Source organism: Microcebus murinus, chromosome 3 (genome assembly GCF_040939455.1).
Source record: "Microcebus murinus isolate Inina chromosome 3, M.murinus_Inina_mat1.0, whole genome shotgun sequence".
In the NCBI taxonomy this organism is placed as follows: Eukaryota; Metazoa; Chordata; class Mammalia; order Primates; family Cheirogaleidae; genus Microcebus; species Microcebus murinus.
Window position 1 is genome coordinate 695,206 of NC_134106.1, and position 14,903 is coordinate 710,108.

Consider the following 14,903-nt stretch of genomic DNA (forward strand, 5'->3'; position numbering starts at 1 on the left):
CTTCCCTTACATAAGATGCTGACATTCGAAGGGTAGCTGAAGTGCCCGAATACACTTTTCTCTATCACGGGAGTTGCTTGCGCAGCCTACGTTCGTTTTGACTCCAGTTTGGTGTTCAGATAAGAAACGCATCATAAGAGAAACCTGTTTCCAAGGACGGTCCGTGTGGCTAATTAATTTCGACTGTCAACTAGACAGGAAGAAAAATCACGGCACTAACGTTCTTGTCCGGCTGCCCTCTCTCCACAGGTGAAGACGGAAAACAGGTGCTGTTCTCCTGGCGACCAGGTAGGACTTGTGTTTTTCAGCCTCATAATGCAACAAGTCACCAAAGTAGACTCTCTCTTTGTTTGAGATTTGATTTGGGAATTGGGACAGGCCAGCGTGAGCGCACATTTCAGACTGCGCTGGCGGCCGCTGCCCCGCCGGGGTGTGTAGTGTGTGTGGGGTCACCTGCCCCGTGTGGGCCAGGTGGGGGTGGCATGATGTGTGGGTGAGGTGGTCCCAGCTGAGCGGGTTGCACGGTGAAGACACACCTGTAGGGTGTGAAATCTCGAGCACTGTGCTGTCTTCTTAGATAAAACCTCCCATTCGGAAGCTTCATTCCCAGGAGGCCTTTGACCCGACAGATGTCACTGCCCCTGGCGGGACCCTGTCACCCCAAACCCGGGCAGGTTGTCCCCCTGCAGCCCAGGGCTCTGCCTTGTCCTGGCTTCGGGAGGAAGCGTCCTCCTCGGTCACCGTCAGCCAGCCGCACGGCCGGTCCTCCGGCCCCAGGACTGTCACTTCCTGGGCCCTTAAGTACTTAGGAAAAACTCATTATAATCAGACTGTTTGAGTGTCAGGCAGGTGAATGCTTAGGTCATTATGTTATTCTTCTATTTACTTCTTAATAAAGTTCGAGTTGCAACGTAAGTGCAGACTTTGTATTTATAGTTAATTAGTGTTCTGGTTGTATATTTTATAGGTTTAAGGAAGCATGCATTGTAGCCTCGAGTTAGGAAAACTGAGATAAATGTGTTCAGTTTGCTTTAAATAGCGCTTATAAATACTCTTTCAATGGTGCCTAGCAGTGTTTGAATTCAAGACAGAAGAGTAGGTCCCTGCCAATCAAATGTTACTGAAAAAGACAGGAAATTAAACTCCTCTAGTCAACATTTTAAAATTAAAATAGAGACATTAAGAATAGTTCCTCTAAATCTAACTTTTATGTCTTTTAATACTTTTCCAAATTTATCATCAACTATTTTTTTTACTTAGCTAAATGAGCTTTTTATGAGTAATGTTTCCATAAATGTCTTTAAATTAATATTGGGATACAGTTTATATTTTATGCATAAAATATAATTTCATTATATATTTATACATAAAATATTATTTTCCTGCTATTTTTGAACCTGTGCACTATGTGCACAAATAAACATACTGTTTTCTTTCAGTTTAATTTATCGAGGCTGGTGGCATAGATGACCAATGGGTGGCTGCTGTCCCCATGAATAATTTACCATTTTGAAACGGGATTTTTATTAGCACAATGAAAGTTAGCAGAATGTCCCGTGAGATTGTTCTCACGGTGAATCAGGCTCTTCCGAGAGCTTAGGAAGGCACCTGGAGCTGTCACTGGCGTCTCTCAGTTCCAGCCTCTTACTCAGTGTGCTCATGGCGGGCACGGTGGCCCTCTCCTGCCCACCGAGGGGCGGCTGCCACCCTCCAAGCAGACGGCGCCCCTTACCCGGGGATGCGCTCCTGGGCCTCGAGCTTCTGTATTTCAGGGAACTCGAGGGCCGTGGCAGGGGTGCCGGAGTCACTTCCCGGGTCGGAAAGGGCTCTGGACACAAGACGCGTTGTTCTACTTCGGAACGTGCTCTGCTGTGTCGCTCGATCCAAGAGAGAGAGAGAGAGAGAGAGAGAGAGAGATGAGATGGGGTCTCTGGGGACAGGGGGGTCCCCAAGAGGTTCGGCCCCCACGCAGAGGACCTGGACCGGCCTCCTCCAGGGTCCCCAGGCAGTGGGCGAGCCGTGCCCTGGCCTTCTCTGCGTGAAACTCCAGCCCAGAGGAAACCTCCTTCACGGGACGTCAGTGTTGGAAACTACCCGACAAAGAGCCTGAGTTCCAGTCACAGCACAGCCCTCATCTGGTGCCATCACTTGCATCGCTTGAAAGACTTCACGCCTGAGCCTCAATCTCTTCGTCCGTAGAGCACGAAACTCGTACTGGGCAAGCTAAGGTCCTTGTCAGCTTGAAATTTTTTTTTACAGCGCTAACTCTTTACTCAGGGGCTTGAAGTCTTTTTTTTTTTTTTTTTTGGAAATAAATATTAAGAGTTGAGCTTCAGTATGTAGGATGATTAGAGAACTAACCCTGCCACAGCCCGTGTGTTTCTGGTGGAGGATTATTTCAATATTTTATCCCCAAACTGCACATCTTGCGAGTATTTTAGGAGTTTAGACATATGACGCTGGGCCCTTTAAAAACATATTTTTTTTCCTCTCACTCTTAACAATTCTTGATTTTGGTATGTAATGAAGAAATAATATTTGAATGAATGTGAAAAAAGTTGTTTGACAACCACTGAAATTGGCCAACAAAAACAGAAGAAAATGGAACTAGAGTAAAAATACAAAAGGCATAAGGTACAGACTCTCAGACTCTCCTACCAGGTAAAGGGAGCAGCCGTAAACAGAGCACAGCTGTCTGGGACAAGGACTGACCTCAGAGCCACAGCAACACAGCGGGTGTGAATTTAGAACTGTCCCGGCAAGCCAGCACACGTGTCCATCCCACTGAGACAGCAAGCATCTCCGTGTGCTTTCAAAAATTTCTTCTCAACAATTTGAATTTTAATTCAGGGAGATAGTGATGCCTTCATCACCAAATCAAAAGAGAAAATCTTAATAACACAGGTAGTTCTTGCTCTTTCTGTGTGAGGGGAAAGACCAGCTGAATCGTCTTCACCCGAGGCACACTTAACTAATTGTCCAGACTGACTCAGGAGCAAAGAAAGCAGCTTTCCTATAGAAATGGCATCAGAAAGAAACAAATGAAAGTGCCTCCCTTTATCGTAATGATTGTGTCCTCTTGATTTAATTGAGGTGATACAATCAGGCCGGTATTCCTGAAAGTGTCATTTGCACTTCTTGGAACACGTAGTGAGCCGTTGGAAAATTCATAACCTACAAGATAAAATTAGCTTCCTTTAAAATTATTTATGAACTTCGTATGCCTGAGAAGGATGCTTAAAGCAGCCAGTATTTCCAATAATAGCTAAGGTATAACTTATTTCTTTGCTAACTGATCTAGGTAGAATTCAATTACCTATGAGATTTAATTAAGTTCACCTCCAGCTAATAGACAGCTCAGATTATTAACAACCTGTATGGCTGCCATCTCGGCCAGCAGAGCAGCTCCTTACTCGCCCTTCCCCATATAGTTCTCGTTGGAATCTGTGCAGGCCTGTGTTCACCAGACGTGGAAAGGAGGAACAAGCAGCCCGGGGGGACAGAGACAACCAAACTGGAGGCAAGAGTGGGGCGTCCTGGCCGGGCGCGGTGGCTCACGCCTGTAATCCTAGCACTTTGGGAGGCTGAGGCGGGTGGATTGCTCGAGGTCAAGAGTTCGAAACCAGCCTGAGCAAGAGCAAGACCCCGTCTCTACTATAAATAGAAAGAAATTAATTGGCCAACTAATATATATATATAAATTAGCCAGGCGTGGTGGCACATGCCTGTAGTCCCAGCTACTCGGGAGGCTGAGGCAGGAGGATTGCTTGAGCCCAGGAGATTGAGGTTGCTGTGAGCTAGGCTGACGCCACGGCACTCACTCTAGCCCGTGCAACAAAGCGAGACTCTGTCTCAAAAAAAAAAAAAAAAAAAAAAAAAAAGAGTGGGGCGTCCTGAGCAGGCGGCCAGCGCTCCGGGGTCCCCGGCCGTGCCTGCAGCTCCCGAGAGACAGGGTAACTCACGCTGAGCTGGAGTCAGGTCCCTGGCCAGGTTCTCCTCGCTGAAGGAGCACTCGCTGCTGCTGTGCTAGTCTGGGGATCTACCCACGGCCACCCGTGTATCTGCGGCAGTCACAGCCCGGTCTTAGATCAGGTTCCCGCACATCCCATTCCGCAGCAAGCACACAGGTTCTGCCTCCACACCTTTGATGGCAACCAACAAAGGAAAGGTCTTCGCTGAGCCGCCCCGATAAGTACAGTGAACGTACCTGCACCTGCTACAGTTACCTAACTCTAACTGCTCCTAAGGGTACAGACCTCCTGACCATGGCTGGGCTGCGAAACCTCCCCAGATACTCAGTGCTCTCAACGAGCCTCGCCAAGGCGCTCCTGGGCAAAGGTGAGGTAACTAGCAAACCCACTAATGCCTCGTGCCCCGTCTTCATGGGGTGGAGCCGAGCGAACTTCTTCCTGAGCAAACGGCTGCTGGCACCATATTTTCTTCCTCATTGCGTAACAGTCACTATGTTTGCAGCTCATTGTTGTTGTTTTGGGGTTTTTTTGGCAACTGTACTTGAAATTAATCTCATCTTAAACGATGCAAATCGTTATACTCGCACAGTAGGGAGTTAGGAATTAAGTAATCAGGCATGGAATTCAAGTTAATTTTAGAAACATCAAGCATCTGCTAAATTAGCTATAAAATGTGCTGTTCTCTAAAAATGGAACCTGAGCTGTTTTATGGTTTACAGCAGTAGTGATGATAGCATTATAACCAACACAAGTATCTATATAAGCCAACCAGACATAAAGGGAAAACGTCGACCAATTAGATGTTTTTAGATAATATTGTTATTTGGTTTCGAAACCAGAGGACATTCAAGGAGAAAATTATGTGGCTTTCCAGGGTGCTGGTGCCGTCTGCACCCTGTGTTGTTGGCCTCTGCTGGCTAGTGCTTGGGGTACAGTATGAAATTCTCACACTGGCCATGTGAGACAGGAAATTCTAGTCCCATTTTATGACGAAAAAAGGCTCAGCAGCGCTAAATGTGCCCAGTGCCACGAATGCAACAAAACTGTCCTGTGTTATTGCAATGTTAACACCGTATCTCATTCACGTGCTTCGTAAGTCTTCATGGGGCACAGGTAAACCCATTAAGAACAGACAAGTTCATGAGTCGGTGAAATATTTGGGTTTCTGTAAAAAGTTTAGTGTGCCTAGAACAGCCTGGTAAGGCAAAATTAAAACTTTGAGTGTGTCAGAGGGTTTGCAGCCAACGCTCAAACCCTGATAACAGTGACTATCTGGCCACAGCAACCGCTCTCCCCAGAGAGAACTCCCTGATTTTCTTTTCTTTTTTTTTTTTCTTGAGACAGAGTCTCACTCTGTTGCCCAAGCCACAGTGCCGTGCTGTGGCATCAGCCTAGCTCACAGCAACCTCAAGCTCCTGGGCTCAAGCAATCCTCCTGCCTCAGCCTCCCGAGTAGCTGGGACTACAGGCATGCGCCACCATGCCCAGCTAATTTTTTCTATACGTTTTTAGTTGGCCAATTAATTTCTTTCTATTTCTAGTAGAGATGGGGTCTCGCTCTTGCTCAGCCTGGTTTTGAACTCCTGAGCTCAAGCAATCCTCACATCTCGGCCTCCCAGAGTGCTAGGAATGACAGGTGTGAGCCACCACGCCCGGCCCCCCTGATTTTCTCTTTCCCGTCTCTGGAAATGCTGTAGAAGTCTGATCCCCACCACTACCACTCTGGCGTCTTCACCTCCTAGGAAGTCTGTGATCAAGCATGAGCATGGGGACTGTCGGGGTTTATCAAGTAAAAAACTGAAGCAGGAAACTCCCACTCCCTCTGGCACCAGCTGTGGTGGGAGGCGCTTGAATCGCCCCCCGCTGGGGCACCGAGCAGGTGCACGCACCTGCTGTCTGGGCGTGGCTGGCCGCGCCCTGAATAGCTTTCTCCTTGGTCTGTGTCATTCGAATGAGGGACGGGAGGTCTATGAGTCTATGATCCCTTATTTTTAATTTTCTTTTAATTTGAAGTTGTTTTAAATTTTTACTGCATAAGAATATGTTAATTAATTGGCTTTCCTTGAAATGGCAAAATGGGGAAATGAGAAAATTATGATGAAATGACTCCTACCACTTACCACAAATGTGTTTCATTAGAATTTTAGGTGAGATGGGGATTTTCCCTTAATATTATTTCAAATTCACACACTGAATTCTTAAATTGTATTAGTACTGCCATTATGTTTTTTAATCATACTGTGATGTTTAAAGCTTTCGTTTTCTATCATGAGATTAAAATATTCAATGCTAGTTGTAAGAGTCTAATATTTTTGTATTATTTTCATTGTTGCTAGGAAGTTGAACTATAAAGAAAAACAAGCATTTTTCCATATATGGCAACTCATATGTTTGGCATAGAAATGGAAATTATAGTTGGCTATTTTTTTCCAACCTCATAGAAAAGTCAGCAATGCTAGCCCCTAATAGAATGTAATTCAGTCTGTGCTTTTAAAAATTAATTTGGTGCCAACCACTCCGCCGTGGCTGAGAAGCGCGGTCATGGCCCAGCCTGGAAGTGCTCAGAAGCTGGTGTGCAGAACCGGCCCAGTGTGGAAGCTGGGTTTTAACCCAGGATGTTATACATCCCTGTGTCTACCTGACCTGGAAACCTGGGGAATTGGTCTAGACGTCTCCAAGCTTCCCGGTCTCCGGATCTGAGTGTGCTGGAATAGTGGATGTAGCCCCATCTACGTGTCTGACTTTCTGCCCCCGTAGCAGAGCTCCTGGCAGGCCTGCTTTCTGACGTCCACGGTCTCCCTCTGCAGGTCGTGCACATGGGCTGGGCCAGCGAGAGACTCCATGGGGCCGACCCCTCCCCGACCCTCAGACCCAGGTTCCTGGCCCTGAAGGGCTCGTCCTTCTACATCTTCAGCGCCCCTCCGGTAAGGACGCCCCTTGGGCAGGAGGGCTTTGCTGTTCCCGGGGAGGGGTCCCAGGCAGGGCTGCTCCTGGCAGGGGAGCGGCCATGGAATGGGGTTCGGGGTCCGCAGGGCAGAGGCGGGGGCTTGGTCACGGCCCTCTCTGTCCCTGCCGGGTAGGGAGGGATCCTGCTAGTGCATTAGTTGCGTATTTATTGCTCCGAATTCCTAAATTAGTCCTTTCGTTTTCAGTTCAAATAGTCATTAGGGTATTACAGAGTTTTCCTGCTCAAAATATGAGCTGGTTTGGGAGCAGGGGGTGGGATGGCTTAGAGAACATCGTCTTCATGGTTAAAGAGTAATAAAAAAAAAAAATACAGCTCTTCTCTTCAGACGTTTCTAACTTAATGGACAAATAATGAAAAATTTAAAAATCCGTTCCTTCCCTTATATCTCCCACATTTTATTAAAACAAGCAAATGGCCTGCTTTAGTGGGGCCCATAATACAAACATAACGCTGAGTGCTCTGGTTCTGAATGTTATTTTCCAACTCCCACCCACACGGTTCTCCCCACATGAGCAAATGTAACTTGAGCAATCTGCCCAGAAGTTTACCAATTAAAGCAATTTTATGTTCTGGGAGTTCGACCATCAGAACTGCAAGCAAACCACAGGCACCTGTTGTTAACAGACTCAGGTGCCTAAACATTCTGGAAACAAGTTACGTACGGTGTTGTTGGGAATTTATTCCAGTGAAAGTATTAATAAACAAAAGGACACAACCATGACGATAACATACTGCATGCTTTCTTTCCATTGATAAGCATGGATTTTTTAAATAAGCTTTTTATTTGGGAAAAATCTTAGATTTACAGAAAAGTTGCCCGTGAGTGCAGGGAAGTCTTAGATACCCTTCACCCAGATTTGCCTAACGTGCCCGGCTCACAGATCCATGAGTTAAAGCTAAAACGTTAGCCACACACTCCATTCAAACTTTACCACTTTCTCCCCAAGAATGTACTTTTTCTGCCCCAAGACGTAACTAACTTTAGACACTACATTGCATTGACTTGCACGTTTATTAATAAACCAACACTATACATTTACTGCATCTAAGTATTTGCATAAATAATGATGGAATTCTCCTCAAAATGAATGCAGTGATGCACTTTAACACTCGTTGCTAATTCGCTCCATATTTTCAAACATAAGTCCCAGAGATGAACGTCCCAGAGGCTGAGCTGGTTCTGCTTTTCCGCAGAGCTAAACTGCTCAGGCCGGGCGATCCCATAGGCATCAGAAGACCCCGAATGGCGGGTGGCCCCGGCCTCGCGTGCCCGGCCTGGGCCAGTCGCCCCGGTGTGGGCGGGCAGGGAGGGCTGGGTGTGGGTGTCCCTGCCGTGGATGCTGACAGCTCGGCCTGGAGCTGTGTTTGCCAGACGGCCGCCCGCGGGACCCCGGGATTCCGAGAACCCCGGCCAGCCGTCCACAAGTCGGTAACTGCTGAAACACGGGTTGAGATCAGCCAGGAGGGTGTCTTTCCTGTGGGGCTTCTCAGGAGTTATCTCCCGACACCCTGACACCCCGGGCTGTGCACAGCCTGCGGCGTTCCCCACACTCAGCCGCGCAGGGTCAACCAGCGTCACGGAGACAGCGTGGCCCCTGAAATTGCCCGCGTCTGTAAACTCCTTTGCAACTCGTAGCCCGTTCCTGTGCGTTCTACCATTGGAGTCTCGGCACAGTGAAGGGAGGCGTGCAGAGGATGCTCGTGTACGGGTGGGTGCCGGGTGCACGGGTCTCAGGGCCCCCCCGTGTTGCCATGGAAACTGTCTTATTACCGAGCCTTATTGTAACATAAATAAGAGGAGATGGAAGCAGGCATTTTCATTTCAGTGACTCACTGAGCAGCCACATCCACAAGTCTGTTTTCTCGTTCGAGTCTTGCTTTTACAAAGGAAGGCTATGCGTAAGTAAAACAGTAAATGGATTTACTCAGCTGAGGGTTATTTTTGACAATTTTATGCTAAACCCTCCCCTAAGAGATGATGGATTGCACTAACTGTACTGGTAGTCCAGAGTATTCTTTAAATGCACTTGGAACCTGCACGGATGGGTGTGTGTCCCGCCCCCGGCTGTGAGCGGCCAGCACTTTCATTCCGGCGAGAAAGCAGCCGGAAGGGCCCGGAGAACCTCAGGGGGCACCCCGCGCTGGCCAGGCTGGACGGAACTAGAAATTCGCTGTCCGGCGCTGCACCTGCCGCAGGTGTCTCTGGGCCAGGGCGAGTAAGGCCATTCGCAGGGTCTGGGATCACCTGCCCAGACCCCCTCTCCCAATGCGTGCCGTGGGAGCGGCTCCAGGTCCCCAAGCCGGGCGTTTGCTCTGGTCCCTCCTCCCGCACTCACGCCCAGCTTCTGCCCTGAGTTTGCCCCGCTACCTGCAAGTGCGGCCAGTACAGCCGAACGACTTTCCTCCACTGCCCCCGCCTGCTTGTTTAGTTGTGAACTGTGAGACCCCGTCCACCTCCGAGTTCGAAATCATCCGCTCAAAGAAACCCCAGTGTTTCTGGATCTAAGGTTTAAGTTGCGCTTCTGCCTCTTCTCACCTGTGTTTGCAATGCCCCGCTGTGGTTATGGACTCGGTTTCCCAATTCATTAGTAAACACGCTCCCTTGTGTTGAAATGAGGTGAATCTCGCCACAGCACAATACCACGGTGCCGCTCACATGGGTACCACTGTGCGGCGTTTGCACGGGAAAGAGCCCCGTCGCTGGGGTCTTGGAGCAGGACTCAGTCCCAGGAGGGGAGGCGGGACCGAGGCCCAGAGCTGGGGGAAGGCGAGGCCCGACAGGGGTCAACACAGGCAGGTAGGACCCATGAAGCACAGGTCACATTTCTGTAGTTCCCGACAGAACTGGAAGTCGCCCACTCACAGTCAGAATGCTGAGCTGTTGGCACGTCAGCCAGCCTAGGGGAGGACCCCTCCCCGCATCGAGTCCAAATTCTATGCATCCATCATAAATTGTTGGCCGGGTGCGGTGGCTCACACCTGTAATCCTAGCACTCAGCGAGGCTGAGGCAGGAGGATCTGTGAGCCCAGGAGTTTGAGACCAGCCTGAGCAAGAGCAAGACCCTGTCTCTGCTAAACACAGAAAAATACATTAGCCAGGCAGGCAACTAAAAATAGAGAAAAATTAGCTAGGTATGGTGGCGCATACCTGTAATCACAGCTACTCAGGAGGCTGAGGCAGGAGGATTGCTTGAGCCCAGGAGTTTGAGGCTGTTGTGAGCTATGATGATGCCACTGCACTCCAGCCTGGGTGACAGAGGGAGGCTCTGTCTCCAAATAAAAAAATTGTTGATAATGTAGCTGCTCAGTTCTCTGAAATATGAACATTTTATTATCCTCAAGTAAGCATGTAGTTTCATAATTTGAATTTTTTAGTGTAAATATAAAATTGTTCACCATATTGCTATAGACCTCACAGTCTATAAAGCCTTCGAATACAGTGGTGGTTAGGAAGCATATTTAGATGTGCACTCAACACACACACACACATGCAGAGACACGCAGACGCACACGCGAGCACACACACACACACAGACTGCTCCGTGCTCCTGGGCTGGCGTGGACTCGGGAGGCGTGATTCCAGCAGGGTCCGTGTCGCTGCCATTCCCTGAGACGGGGCTGGTGGGAGGACAGTACGGGGGACAGTCGCAACTTTGTAAGTCGAAATGTCTGTCTGAGCAGCTGTGGCCGTCGGTCTCCAGCTCAGGGGAGAGCTGCTGGCAGTGACTGTGGGTGGCGTCAGTGCACAGACGGTCGCTGCGGCCGTGAGCCCACGTGAGCCACGTGCATCTTACGGCCCCGGGTGACCACAGCTGAGGAAGCCGCCCCTTTCCTGGCTCTGGGCAATGTCCATTTCCCAGTGGTATGGGCACCAGCAGCACAAGAGAGATGGAAGGTGCAGGTGGTGGGATTCGTGACTGTTCAGTCTAGCAGTTACCTGGAATCACCTGTTTCATTTGTGTGCTCCCTAATGTCGCCATATAACTTTAAATTTCTGGTGACCTAAACTGCTACTACTGAGTACCACCTATACAATGAGAATGAATTGCTGTAAATGCCTACTTGGGAGGGTGGTGGTGAGATTAAAATAAGATGATTTATGTGAGGCTCCCTCTATTGATAAAATGTTAAAAATGCAGTTTATTTTCCACTTATCTGGGAGCTTTTTGTGTTGTGTTCCCTGCTCACCACACCTGCCGCACACCTGGCCCTGGGAAGGTGCCGCTGGGCACTGGTGGACCATCGATAAAACCTTGGTGCATACTCGTGCTCTGTGGCTGTGCTAGGTGTTTTGGAAATGTCACCAAACCCTCCTAAAAGAGGACACAAGGGAAAAGCCACCCTGTAGATTTTTTTGAGCTGGGGAATAAGACAGCGAATCTCAAAAGCGTTTTCTGGTTTAAACTTTCAAACCAACTTTGAGCAAATTCCAAAAGACGGCAGAAGACAGGCCACTTCAGAGTGGTTCACACTTTGCAGTTTATAGGAAAGGCAGGTGAGTTACTGTGCAGGAGGCCACCCGAGCTCACTGTCTGGACCACGAACCCGCCAGGCTGGCCGGGCGGCCTCGGGGCCAGGCATGTCCCCAGCCGGGAGCCTGTGGTGTTGACCCAGCAGCTCCCAGATGTTCAGAAAGATTTTCATGAGTGCACGTCATTAAAGGTAGAAATGACAGCTGTTTCCATTGCTATTTTAATTTGATGAAGAAAAAAGTATGTAAATAGTTCCCTATTAAAATCGTGTGACGTGGGAACCTTGGAGAACACACCGTGTTAGCAGGTGCAGGTGAGAGCTGGAGGTCAGGAAAGTGTCAGACACACATTTCCGAGAGTGAGGGCGGGATTTTCGTGGTTTTTGATGCCAGATGCATGTGTCAGCACAAGTCTGTTTCCAAAGGCAAACACGCGGGAATAATTCCCGTGTAATGCGCTTTGGGGCAGGCAGGCTTGGTGTTAAACAGAAATTTGGAGGACAGTGAGTAGCCCGGGGAACTTGTTAATGGGAAATTTCAAATTTACAGTATGTGACATTGTCACGCTGCTTTGAAACGCAAGAGTTGGTCGTTATTAACAGCTGGAGGCTGCAGGATCTAAGCCGGATGTTCCTGCTCACTGGCCGCGGGGCTTCGGCCCAGGCAGGGACACGCTTTACCCGGCAGTCGGCTCGATCGTGTGGCGGGTGAATTTGCACCTCGGTACTTTCGGACGCTTTTCTGGCCAGGCGTTGTATCGCCCGGGGCTGGGAACGACTTGCCAATATCGTTTTTACTTTGCTTAAATCTAAAGCAACCCTATCAACCCTGAAGTCTTTAATGTCTGTGTTTTTAATTTGTTTTATCCTGACAAGAAACGTGAGGCTCTGGGATCAGAGACAGACGCGGGCACCCACAGCCTCTCCCGCCGGGCTCCGGGGCGGCGGCCACGGGCGGCTTCTGCCCTGGGTGAGCTCGGGACTTGCCGCACCTGCCCCATCCGAGGGAGGGAGACTGACCGACAGCCGAGGCCGGTCCTGGGGAGGGCGCAGGTCTCTGGCCACGGCACCCTGGGACACAGACAGGGTCCCTGGAAAGTCTCTGTGGCCGACTCCCGTGGCTCGGTGGCCGCACGTGCAGCCATGACTCCACGCCCCTGTCCGTGCCCAGAGCCCACCCCGCACACACGTGGGAAGCATTCATGGAGTCCGTGCCGTGGCTGTCTGTCTGGATGCTTGGATGGATTTCAGAGGCGTCGAAGGGAAGAGGGAGAGACTGCGTGGGTTGGGGAGGGCAGAGGGAGACGTGGGGGAGCGGGTTACGCTGCCCGGCCCAGCGCCCTGCCTCACCCTGGGCTCCCCGTGGGGCTCCCCTTGGGGTTCTTTAACCAGGTCTTCCCCGGGCCTGGGAGATGCTGGGAGAGTTGGGGTAAGAGCAGGACTCTCAGACCCCCTCCTATGCTCCACTCTCCTTCATGAGTCAGAATATTTGTTTCTGTTCTGAAAATTGGAATCTGAAAGGTGATGTTGCTGTTACTCATGTTTTCAAACATCATTAAAATGTGTTAAAATGGCAGTTATAAAATCAATTTCACAGCATTACATAGCACTGACACATAAATTATATAGCAGTTGCCTGTGCATATGCAAAAAACATTAGCATCAATTTTAAGAACGTCAGTTAAGTTGATATAGTCTATCATTTTAAAAAGTTACATGGAAACAAATAATTGAAATGAGCATTTGTAGACTGAAGAAATATTAGACAGTTGTGTATCTAATGCGGAATTACTCTGTGTCACTTCGGGGCTAGATATTCACTGTTTCACAATAATTTTGAAAGATGCCAAGATATTACATCTTATAATCTAAAATACCTTCTGTCTTTCAAGCCAAAAATGGTCAAACAAATTAGAGAGTTATCAACTGTCAATATTGGAAATAATTGTTGGTGAGATGTGGTTACAGAGCCAACTGTCTTTTCCTTCATATCACAAAGTATGGTTGTTTCTTTATTTTTTAACTTCAGAGTATTATGGGGGCACAAACACTTTGGTTACATATATTGCCTTTGCACCACCCAGATCAGAGCTACAAGTGTGCCCAACCCCCAGACAGTGTTCACTATAGCATTAGGTGTGAATATGCCCCTCCATTCCACCCTCTCCCACCCACCTGACACCCGACAAATGTTACTACTATATGTGCACTTAAGTGTCGATCAGTTAATACCAGTTTGATGGTGAGTCCATGTGGTGCTTGTTTTTCCACTCTTGGAATACTTCACTTAGTAGAATGGGTTCGAGCTCTATCCAGGAAAATACAAGAGGTGCTAAATCACCATTGTTTCTTATAGCTGAGTAGAAAGAACTCCATGGTATACATAAACCACATTTTATTAATCCACTCATGAATTGATGGGCACTTGGGTTGTTTCCACATCTTTGCAATTGTGAACTGTGCTGCTATAAATATTTGAGTGCAGATGTCTTTTTTTATAGAATGTCTTTTGTTCTTTTGGGTAAATGCCCAGTAGTGGGATTGCTGGATCAAATGGTAGATCTACCTGTATCTCTTTAAGGTATCTCCATATTGCTTTCCACACCAAAAAATCCATTATGTTCTTCAGGGCCGTTTTCACTTCGTATTTCATTAGTTATCGCTCTAGAAACTGGCTATAGCATTTCAACACTGAACACAACAATCTCACAGGTAGGGGTTATTTAAGATAAAACCATTTCCAAGCTACCCACGATAAGCACCCATGATTGGTTAGGTTCAAATAGGAGAATGGCTGCTATAAAAAAGGTAAGTAGGAAAACAATAGGTTAAATTGAGCTTAATGTTCAGAACATTAGCAAAAACTGTCTCTCCGTTTCCATATGCATACATCTGTGTGTGCATATGTGTATAAAGCCATGCACTTACTGAGTAACGGCATTTTGGTCAATGACCAACTATGTGTAAGACGGTGGTTCCATCAGATGACAATGGAGCAAGCACAGACCTGACCTGGGCGCTGGATGTTGGCAGAACAGGTAGAGATGCTCAGGAAGAGCGCTGGGCGTTTGGTTTTCCACATGAAAAATACATACGAATAACACATGCATGCCATGTAGGTTTGTGTAATGCACTCTATGTTGAGTATACAATGACAAAATCACCTAACAAGCCTTATTCGACACATGACAGTGAATGTGCATGTGTGCGTGTGTTTGTGTGTGTGTGTGTGTGTATGTGTGTGTGAAGATAAATGTGCAGCTCAGACTTGAAGGTTTGCACAGTCCGTGATGCAGTGACTGAATTGAAAGTCTCTTGAGTGCTGCTCCTCTGAGGCAGGGCATGCCCAGGGTGTTTGCACCAGACCTGGGTGTGGCTGGTGTCACCTGCTAAATGTGCAGATTTCTGGGCCCCTCTGGGCGATTCAGGCATCAGGTTTAAGTCTGTTACTCACTGTGAGTTGATTTTTGTGAGAGGTGAGAGGTGCAGATCCTG

The 14,903-nt window shown here is 48.3% G+C and overlaps 1 protein-coding gene across 1 annotated transcript in view; it reads left to right on the plus strand.

Annotated features, from left to right (window-relative positions):
* The window catches only part of SNTG2 (syntrophin gamma 2), a 175,628-nt gene that overhangs the window by 120,551 nt on the left and 40,174 nt on the right, over positions 1–14,903 (plus strand). Inside the window, exons 11-12 of the mRNA XM_076000461.1 lie at positions 250–288; positions 6,778–6,894. Of these exons, the coding sequence (XP_075856576.1) occupies positions 250–288; positions 6,778–6,894 (156 nt within the window). The remainder of the gene's footprint in view (positions 1–249; positions 289–6,777; positions 6,895–14,903) is intronic.